The sequence below is a fragment of the Guillardia theta genome (genome assembly GCF_000315625.1).
Source record: "Guillardia theta CCMP2712 unplaced genomic scaffold GUITHscaffold_200, whole genome shotgun sequence".
Lineage (NCBI taxonomy): Eukaryota > Cryptophyceae > Pyrenomonadales > Geminigeraceae > Guillardia > Guillardia theta.
Genome location: NW_005434476.1, coordinates 2,337 through 12,246, shown reverse-complemented (window position 1 = coordinate 12,246; position 9,910 = coordinate 2,337). Strand labels below are relative to the sequence as shown.

Here is a 9,910-nt window from a genome sequence, read left to right as displayed (position 1 = left end):
GGTGATGGAGGTGGAGGAGGAGGAGGAGAAGGGGAAAAGGGAGAAGGATACCATACGCACACCAGACGTCCGCTCGAAAATCTCTGGTTATCCCAGGCATTCGTGTCTTATCGTTGGAAACAATCTCAGCGGCGAGGAGGAGAAGCCGCTCAATCTCGTCCTTGTCCTTGCCCGCCTCCTCCTGCGTATAGAGGAGAGCGAGGTTGCAGAGGGAGGGAGGATGGTGGGGAGCCATCTTCAGGATAGCCTCGTACTCCTTGATCGCGCTGGACCTGGAGGAGAAGATGAGGGAGGGGGACTGGGAGGGAGGGAGCGAGGGAGGGAGAGGAGCGAGGGAGGGAGAGGAGGGTCGGAAATCATGAAACTGATGATTATGACGAAAAAGATGTCGTCGGGAATGTGGAGAAGGTAAAGGTAAGCAACGAGCAACAGGAATGGGATGAGAAAAGGAAGGAGACAAAGGTTGTGGTGATGTGTGTGTGTGTGTGTGTGTGTTGAGAGCAAGAGGAAGGGGAGGGCGTTTTCGGACAGCGGGCTTGCATGTGGAGGGGGAGGGGAGGAAACGCTGTCAGACCTCAACTCCTGCATGTGCTGCTTCTGCTCCTCCTCAGTCAGAAACTCCTCGTACATGTCCAACACTGGCGCCTTCCTGCCTCCAACCTCCACCTGCTCAATTCTCCTCCTGCTCATCCTCCCTCCCTCCAACTTCTCGAGGTAGTAGTTGCATGTCCTCTGCAGGACGCACGCGAAGTTGTAGCGGGTCGGGAGGTGTCGAGGTTCCAACTGGACCTGAGGGACCAGGATGAGCTCAACCAAGTCTCAAGCTCCTCCCTCCATCCTCTCTTGTCCCTTTCCCTCCTCTCCTTTCCCTCCTCTCCTCTCCTCTCTTCTTCTCGCCACTCCCTCCCTTGCTCCTCTCCTTTCCTCCCCTCTCCTCTCCTCACCGCTTTTTCATACAGAAGGGTAGCATTTCTACCAAGTCCAGCCCCCCCCAGCAACCGTCCAGCAGCCCTCAAGCTCGGGAGGTGAGAAGGATCCTCCTGTAAGGCCTTCCCGTAGAGCTCCGCGATCACCCCAGCCTCTCCTGCTCCCAACAGTCACTTCCTCCTCCCCGTTACTCCCCCTCTCCTCTCCCTCCTCGTCCTTCCCCTCTCAAGGCTGCACTAGCTCATATTCTCTCCTTCTCCTTCTCCTTCTCCTCGTCTCCTATCTACTCTCACCTTCTGTGTTTTGCAGCCATGAAGCGTAAGCAAAGTATGTCTGTGCTGTTTTGGTTGTCAGCCAGAAAAATCGATGAGGTCAAAGTAAGGACGGAGCGAGAGGAGAAGCTCTAGGGTAAGGGGGACGGGAGAGGAAAGGGGGAGGGGAGAGGAAAGGGAGAGAAGTGATAGGGAGGAGGGGGGACGAAGGCGATAGGCGGAGAGGAGGTGCAGTAATACCCGAGCAGTTGGTGTTCTGCATCGCCCGGAGAAAGAGAGCTTCCACTTGCTGCTTTGAGCTTCCGAGGCTGTGAAGGACCTGGACAGAAGTCAGGAGGAGCGAGGAGGAGGCTGAAGGGCAAGAGAGGGAGGGAGGGAGGGAGGGAGGGAGGAGACCGAGGCAAGACTGCAGAGGGAGGGAGCATGATCCGGGGAGCTTGCAAGGGCTGTTTGCAGTAGCTTTGCTGCTTCGGTTGAATTCCTCTTCACGTCGTGGAGCAGCGCAGCAAAGTTGCAGAGAGCATCGATGTGGTGTCTGAGAGGAGTCAGCGTACGATGGGAGCAGGACAAGGAGGGGCAGCAAAGGAAGGCGATGAGTGTGAGGGGAAGAAGAATGTGACACGATGCGACATAATGCACTGCCTGGAGTACAAGGAGAGATTTGAAAGCAAGAAAGGAGCACGAGATTCAAAGGCGAGGACGATGATGAAGACGAGGAGGAGGAGGAGGAGGAGGAGAATGGGGATGAGAAGAAGGAGGAGGATGAGGAGAACTTACTGATCTCTTGATAAGACGTGGCGATACAAATTCTCCGCATCCCCATATAGCCCGCGAAGGTGAAGGCATCTGATGGAAAGAAAAAAAAGAGGAACAAGTCAGAAACATCATACAGGGTCTCCATACTCCCTGCCCTTCCCCCTCCCCGCCCCCTTCTTCTTCTCCTCTCCTCTCCTCTCCTCTCCTCTCCTCTCCTCTCCTCTCCTCTCCTCTCCACCTCGCTAGGCTCATCGCTGCTTCCAGGTGGTCTTTATCAATCCGCAGGGCTTCTCCGTAGCTTTTCTCCGCTTCCTCCTTGTCGTTCTTCGCACAGCATCAGCTACTTCCAGCGTGTCCTCCTCCTCACCTTGTCTCGTTCCAGCAGGATTCCCAGCCTGTACCAGGTCTCTGCGCTGCCGGGAGAAAGTTCGATAGCTGCCCTCAGTGTGCTTTCGCTCTTGCGTGTGAGCTCCTCCTCCTCGGCAGGGGAGCAGGGCAACGATGTGTTGTCTGTTGGGTAGCAGTGAGTACAAGGAGAGCAGAAGAGGATGGAGGCCAGGAGCAGGTGTAGCAGCGGGCTTGAAACAGGAAGAAAGAAGAAGTCTAAGTGAGGGCTAAAGAAGGGAGGGAGGGAGGGAGGGAGGGGAGGGGAGGGGAGGGGAGGAGGGAGAGAAGGAGGGAGGGATGGATGGATGGAGGGAGGGAGGGGCTTGACCGGTATCGGGAGAGTTTTTGAGGGCCGCAGGTCCATGCCACTGTTCCAACAGCTCCTCCTCGTTGGGCGGTGCCGGCCCCTCCTGCTCCACAGGCTCCTCCTGCTTCTTCATACCTCTGCTCCTCTCGTCTGCTTCAATCAGCTTCAGGTGTCTGTTTCTTCTCTCTTCCCTCAGCTCTCTGGCGATTCCCCGTCCTAGGATGTTCACACCAGCGTCTGCCTTGGTGCTGCTGCCATCCTTCCTACCTCCCCGATCCATCCCCAGCATGAATCGACGGAAGATCTCTGCCGACGAGCTCGAAAGCACCTGCAGCAGGTCACTCATCATCGAGGCAAGCTGCCGCTCAAACCTGCTCCCTTGCTTCCAACGGCTCCTGCTGCTCCTTTGACCGAGAGGGGACCTTGAAGAGCTGGTCCTTCGCTCGTCTTCCTCCCCACTTCTCTTGATACTTGGAGTACTGACCACCGTACTCATCATCAATTTCCTCGTCCTCATCGTCATCGTCATCTTCTTCTCCTTCTCTCTCCTTCTCAGGCTTGTCCATCTGTCGCAGAAGGCTCCTCCTCCAGTCTTCAGCTTCAGGAGCCGCCATGCTCCAGGTGAGATGTAGAGGTCCGAAGGCGGGAGCCTGGGGCTCTGGGGGAGGGAGTTTGAGGTTTTCAATGAATTCCTCCATCTTGTTCTCTTTCTCATCGATCAATGACCCTCCTCTCAGTCGCGAGACGCCCACCAAGGGGACCATGCCGAGGACAGCAGGAGCTACTTGGTGTACAGGGCGAGGAGGATACGAGACGATCGAGGTGAGCAGAAACAAAAAGGAGAGGAAGGGAACATTTCTTAGCGAGCAGATGGCTCCAAACACAGCAGGCTGCCTCAAGAAGCCCATTGTCGCTGAGGAGATTGCAATCACGAGGGAATGATTCCAAGGATCAAGGGAGGGTCAGTCTGAGTGGACAAGATCACGATGTGACGGAGAGTGCACAGTGGCTGATTGGGGCAGGGGTCCAGTGAGGAGAGCAGGCAAAGAGGAGGCTGAGAAGGAGGAGAGGATGAGAACTATGGACAAGGAGGGGCAAGAGGAGGGAGGAGAGAGCGGGAGGTGTCATAGGACCGGCACGCGCTCCTTCCTTCTCCCCCCCTTCCCCTCGCCATGCTTCACAGGCAAAGCGACCGGACAAGCCTTGGCACCACAAACATGTAACCACATCCCCGCTCAACCCGCCCCGGGGCCCGGCGGGCACGGCCCTGCCGGGCCAGCTGCCGGGCACCCAGCTACCAGTCTGCATGATGCCGGGCAGCATGATGGGGCTACCACTCTGATGGGGCTACCACTCTGATGGGGCTACCACTCTGATGGGGCTACCACTCTGATGGGGCTACCACTCTGATGGGGCTACCACTCTGATGGGGCTACCACTCTGATGGGGCTACCACTCTGATGGGGCTACCACTCTGATGGGGCTACCACTCTGATGGGGCTACCACTCTGATGGGGCTACCACTCTGATGGGGCTACCACTCTGATGGGGCTACCACTCTGATGGGGCTACCACTCTGATGGGGCTACCACTCTGATGGGGCTACCACTCTGATGGGGCTACCACTCTGATGGGGCTACCACTCTGATGGGGCTACCACTCTGATGGGGCTACCACTCTGATGGGGCTACCACTCTGATGTATTGGAATCAATTCCTGACTCCTAGAGTCTGTGCACAGATGAATGACTAGTAGAACAGCTCAACAGCTGACTGATAAGTCCAAAGACCAAGACTCACAGATGATGTGCGCACGAAGACACCAATGACTTTCACAGCCAACCAAACACCTCAGATAACTCAGATCAACTTCCCAACAATCCCCAGCACTTTATTCCCAACACTCGTAGCAGCAAGACCAACCAAACAGCTTCCCTTCACACACCACCGCCTTACTTCCACCACTGTACGAGTGCTGCCTCTTCGACAGCCGGCGCCTCTTGATTCCTCCGGCGCCGCCTCAGTTTCCCCAGGCTCCAACCAACCGGATCTTCTAAGTCACAGACTAAGCTCCAGCCCACTAGCTTGGACCTGCAGGCTTCACTTGGTTCACAACCTGATTAGACGCATCCCTTGAACTTATCGCGTCTGAAAGAACTTCTGAGAGGTTTGTCAGAACCTGAGTTCTTACACCCTCCCTTTGTGAAGCAAGTCAGAAGTCTGCAACCTTCTCAGCTTGTCAAAATCATCTGCTTGACAGCTAAGCAGCTGTCCCCTGCGATGTCCTCCTTTCCAACGATCGCTCTAGCTTCTTGCAGCGTTGTCAGCTGCTCCCATCACCTGACCATCAACATCTTTCCCAAGCTGACTTCCATGCTGCTCTCCTCTCCAAGGTCATCTTGCTGCTACCACTCCATCAACCGTTCTGCACAGGCTCATCCCCCATCTTGCATGCCTCCTGCGCTCCTCCTTCGCTTCAAGTGTGCACCCTGGTGCGCCTGCGTTTCTCCTCCTGTGACACCTGCGCTCCTCCTCCGCTTGCGCTGCGGATGCAGTGCGGTCGCACCCCGCCAACAGTGCACCTGTGCTGCTCCTCCACCTGCGCTGCGGCTTCTCCCCACCATCGTAGGGCCTGCGCTGCTCCTCCAGCGCTTGCGCTTCAGCAGCACTCCTGCAGCACCTGCGCTGTCCTCCTCTAGCGCATCCTGATGCTCGTGCACACGGGTTCCTCAGCTTGTACCATCCGCATGCCACAGAGACGCTCCTCATCCGCCTGCGCTGTCCGCATGCACCTGTGCTCCTCCTCACCTTCCATCATAAACTCTTCCCAGCTGCCTGCAGTGTCAGCTCAAGACTAAGTCCTGAACACATCTGCATCTTTCAAGTCAGACAGCTCCTCCTCCTCTTCAACCTGATCCTCATGATGGGATTGGTCATCATGTGACCTCTCTGAAGCTTGCGCATTGAGCAATGAAGACATCTCCACCCATTGATGATGCCAAGAATTTAGAATTCCAATCAAGCTCCAGAGATCAGGTTCAGAATTCTTGCAATGCATTGATTGATCTCTGATTGTTTTGAACACAATTTTCTCGTTTCTAATCTATGGGCCCTTTCTATCCTATCTACCCCGGGGATCATTGTTTTGCCAAGGCACAATCATTTTTGACGTCAGCGCTTTCATTTCAACCACATGACTTATCGATCTCGACTCATCCGTCATTTCTTTCTCAATTTTCATTTTTGGCCATTCAATTTCATCGTTCACTACCGTCATGGGTTCCATAGATCAGGATGAGCGAGTTTCTAAGATACTAACCTAGAACAGATGTCTTGGTTGCAGCTAGCCACAGGCTTGAGGAAGACGTGTCTGTCTTTATCCTCCTTCCGATTCATCCGATTCCTTCACGTTCTCCATGAGAGTCTCCTCGGTGACATCACCCGAGACACCCTCCCTGAATCGGATAGAAGACGGAAGACTGACAATTCTCGAGCGACACGGACTCGGTGGCAAGGGTCCGAGAAACCCTCCCTGAATCGGAGAAAAGACGGAAGATAAAGCCTGGAAGCCACCGCAGCAGGATCGGTTAAATCTCCTTGTCGGAGACTGGAACTCGGATCACCGTCAATCACACACGGGGCATACAACTTTGGCGACTGACGGCATGGGAACAGAGTAGCACTGTCCCTGACAGAAGCGCAGAGAGCATGAAGCGCAGAGAGCATGACAGGCGAGCATCCTCAGAGCAGCATATCCGGTAAGGGGTCTCCGAAGAGAAATTCACCAAGGAGCCTCCACCGATTCAAAGGCAGAACTTTCGTCAGCAAATCGCCAGGCTGATAAGAAGTATGAATCTTTTCTGGATAGAGCTCGTCCTTTTCTACCAAATCAACAGCATACTTCGTTCGAATATCAATGTGTTTGAGTCGACTATAACTTCGCTTGTCCCACAAAAGCCTCAGACATGGTTCATTGTCGATTAGCAAGAGAGTAGGACGAGTCTGCGTAAATCCCATCTGACCCAAGAGATTTCTATAAAGCTTGACTAATTTTGCGCATGTGGTGGCAGCATAAATTTCCGCTTCTGAAGAACTCAGGGCAACAACCTTCTGCATTTTTGAACCAAAGACGACTACCCCACCATTCAGAACGATTCCATATCCGCTTTGACTCCGTCTCGTAATAATCTCGGTACCCCAACCAGCATCACTGAATGCAATCATCTCATTGACAAAACACTCCTGGTGGTAAGATACTCCGTGACAATGGTATACGATCTGAACCTCCCGAGTAGTGTAAAGGTACTGTAGAAGATGAATTAAGGCATCCATATCGCACTGCCTAGGAGCCCGAGCAAAGCGACTAAGGACGCTCGTCGCGAATGCGATATCAACCCTCGTACAATTTGCCACGTAGAGAATGGACCCCAGAAGACTCTGATAAGTGCGGACTTCCTTCTTGTTCAACAACTTACCCTCCAAGTGATAAGTCTTGAGATAGTGACCAGGTAATACCGTTTTGACACCTCTGGCAACGATTTCAAAGCGTTCAACAATCTTTTCAATGAAATGCTGTTGTGACAAAGTTATCCGACCCTGATCGTCATTCTGTTCTATTTTAATGCCCAAGAAGGTACCTGTTGCCTCACTCCCCGAAAAGTCGAATACTGTGTTGAGCTTCTCAAGAAACTCAATCTTAATTGCTTCAGTTTGAGAGACAATGAGTAAGTCATCCACGAAGACAGTCAGAAGCAAGACGTCCCCCGCACAGTTGGAGTATCGGTAGATGATCTCATCATGTCCTATCCCACTTGCTCCCACCGTCTTCAACACCTGCGTGAACTTAAGATACCATCTCCTTGGTGCAATGCGAAGTCCATAGAGCGACTTCAAGACTTTGAGGAGGCACTCAGGAGGAAGACTCATGATATCTGGAGGAATCAAATACACAGGAACCTCCAAGTCACCATACAAGAAAGCAGCAGAGATATCCCTGAATGTGATTCTCCAACGGTTGCCTGCCGCGATGCTCAGCAAGAGCCGGATATTGTCCAACGATGTAGTCGGTGCAAACAATTCTTCAGATGAAGGAAGTAAGTTGCCCATGATAACTAGCCGCCCCTTTCGTTTCAAGATCTTGCCCTTCAAGTCTCGTTTTGAAGCATACACCCACAAGGCGCGAGCAAGTACAGAATGATTTGACTCCCTGTTTTTCTGATCACGCGTAACAACTTCCCAGACCCCACGACTTTCGATCTTCGCAATTTCCTCCTTTTCAGCCTGCTCCCAAAGATGCCGATCCGGACGACGTAACATCTCTGACCTTGTCTTGGGATCTGGTAACTTGTCAAAACTACTTTCGTTCTCCACATCTCCTGCATCGCAAGCCGCTGTCATCGCGTAATCTGCCTGATTCTCAGGCATTGCAGCTGGATTGTCACGGTCGGAAGACATCAGAGATAACAGGTCAGACGCCAGCTCCACCGCGTCCCATACGGGAGAGACCAACGCTAGATTCGCCACAAGAAGACGCGTATCCCTGAAAGTAGGGTCCACATTAGCACTGACCTGTGGGGCAGATGACACAGGATCGACATGCTGTAAACGAGTTTTGTACATCTCATCCCTCCATACTGGAACAAAACGCTGGGATGCTGGCTGAAGGCTTGTCCTGTCTTCCCCCCTGTCCCAAACATACAAGATCTCTTCAGATTCAGTCGACCCCTGCACAATATGTGTAACTTGCAGATACTGTGGAAATTTCGTGTGCTGGGAAAGTACAACCACTTCAGGCGAACCCCCAACTGTAGCTTCGACAACATCCATGATCTCATCCGCTGCACGATCAAGACAGGGTTTAAAAACTTTGGTATGGTCGGTCATATCACCAAAGACGTTCGGTGGAAAGCTGCACGAGTAATAATCTGCTAACATGCAGACCTCTGATATTGTCTCCCCACTTGTAAGCACCACCATTGCCTTCTGTTCGGTTTGTTCCAAAAACTTGATGTCAGGATCAGTGACAGACCGTAACACCCAGTAATTGTCGAGAGTTGGGAAAACAATCCGCGCGAGAAACTTTCCCTCCTTGAAAACCATCTGCAAAATTTTGCCTTGCTCTACTTGACCATTTACAAGAACTTCGACATCTCGATTGACATATTTGCTTTCCAAGACCCCTCGCTCCGCCTTGAAATCCCTCCGTGTTCTTCTGCCTGCTGGAGGAACTGGAGACATTGCACCGTCAGGCACATATTCGGTATCATCCCTCAACCGATGCTCTCCTGTATCCTCCCGTTGATCTCCAGATGTCAGGCCTTGGACCGAGGAAGGTGGAAATTCCAATTGGAGGCGCTTGCTCGCGGAAACTTCACTTGCGTCAGGACCAGAGCCTCCCTGACAGTGTCGCTTCCTGCCAGACGTTGCAACTTCCTCAGGAATTTGCAATTCTGTTTCACTCGCATTTTCCGAGGAGTCTTCGTCGTCATCAGATGCCACTGGTGCACAAGGTACTAGTTCCTTCAACAATTCATCCTCCACATTAGATGCCTGAAAACGTCGGCAACGTAATGGAAAATTCAGCTCGTCAAACGTAAGATTATTCGTATGGACGATTCTATCATGCTCGATATCCCAAACCAAATACCCCACCTTATATCCAGAGAAAGCGCACGCGTTTCCCAGATTTAAACCATGAATTGCTGGATCATCCACCTTTGACGTGCGTAGTTCATTCTTGAAGAAGGTGCTGCACCCAAAAACCTTGAGCTTGCGATAGTCAAACTGCTCGGTTGTATATATCAAGTATGGTGAGGAATACCCTAGATTTCGTCCACTAGGCAGAATGTTGTACAGTAAAACTGCCTGCTGTACGGAATATTCCCCTTTGGTCCTGGGTACTCCGCTCTGACGTAGTAACGTCCGATGAATGGACATTACGCTTCTGATTCCACGTTCAGCGAACGCATTGTAGACCTGAGAGTACTCTGGAATTTTGTCATGTCGTATCCCAATTCTCCAACAAACGATCCAGTCTCGTCAATCGGAAACAAGTCCAACAGTTTTAAGAAACAAGCCCCAAGATTCGGACGAAAACGACTCATGGCACCTGAGAAAGGAAGGAACAGGTCCTCGAGTTTTTCCTTGGAGGTAACCTTCCCATGCGCTTCAGCTTGTCGACCTGAACATCACCATGGCTTCGTTTCAACTCCTCTTGCAGATCTGGCATGCTCATGATCGTCAACTTGGAGTTACCAATACCG

General features: G+C 52.5%; 2 protein-coding genes across 2 annotated transcripts in view; both read right to left on the bottom strand.

Annotated features, from left to right (window-relative positions):
- The window catches only part of GUITHDRAFT_148247 (hypothetical protein), a gene marked incomplete at both ends in the record, with an annotated part of 4,960 nt that extends 1,403 nt beyond the window's left edge, over positions 1-3,557 (bottom strand). The window contains 11 exons of the mRNA XM_005819886.1: positions 52-272; positions 575-789; positions 945-1,084; positions 1,221-1,265; positions 1,440-1,518; positions 1,689-1,734; positions 1,977-2,045; positions 2,194-2,279; positions 2,323-2,465; positions 2,671-2,977; positions 3,021-3,557. Coding sequence (XP_005819943.1) covers positions 52-272; positions 575-789; positions 945-1,084; positions 1,221-1,265; positions 1,440-1,518; positions 1,689-1,734; positions 1,977-2,045; positions 2,194-2,279; positions 2,323-2,465; positions 2,671-2,977; positions 3,021-3,557 — 1,888 coding nt within the window. The remainder of the gene's footprint in view (positions 1-51; positions 273-574; positions 790-944; positions 1,085-1,220; positions 1,266-1,439; positions 1,519-1,688; positions 1,735-1,976; positions 2,046-2,193; positions 2,280-2,322; positions 2,466-2,670; positions 2,978-3,020) is intronic.
- A 1,969-nt stretch (positions 3,558-5,526) lies between these two features.
- Positions 5,527-6,571, bottom strand: GUITHDRAFT_156187 (hypothetical protein). Its single transcript, XM_005819885.1, has 2 exons — positions 6,198-6,571; positions 5,527-6,120 (listed from the first exon to the last, which is right to left on the bottom strand). Exons 1-2 carry the CDS (start codon positions 6,372-6,374, stop codon positions 6,025-6,027), a joined length of 273 nt encoding a protein of 90 aa, XP_005819942.1. The 5' UTR covers positions 6,375-6,571; the 3' UTR covers positions 5,527-6,024.
- Between the last annotated feature and the right edge of the window lie 3,339 nt (positions 6,572-9,910).

Excerpts from the sequence above, each read along its gene's own strand:
- GUITHDRAFT_156187 (XM_005819885.1), bottom strand. The coding sequence starts at position 6,374 with ATGCTCTCTGCGCTTCATGCTCTCTGCGCTTCTGTCAGGGACAGTGCT. Across the intron at positions 6,121-6,197 it reads CTTCCAGGCTTTATCTTCCG|TCTTCTATCCGATTCAGGGA; the intron begins TCTTTTCTCCGA and ends GTCAGTCTTCCG.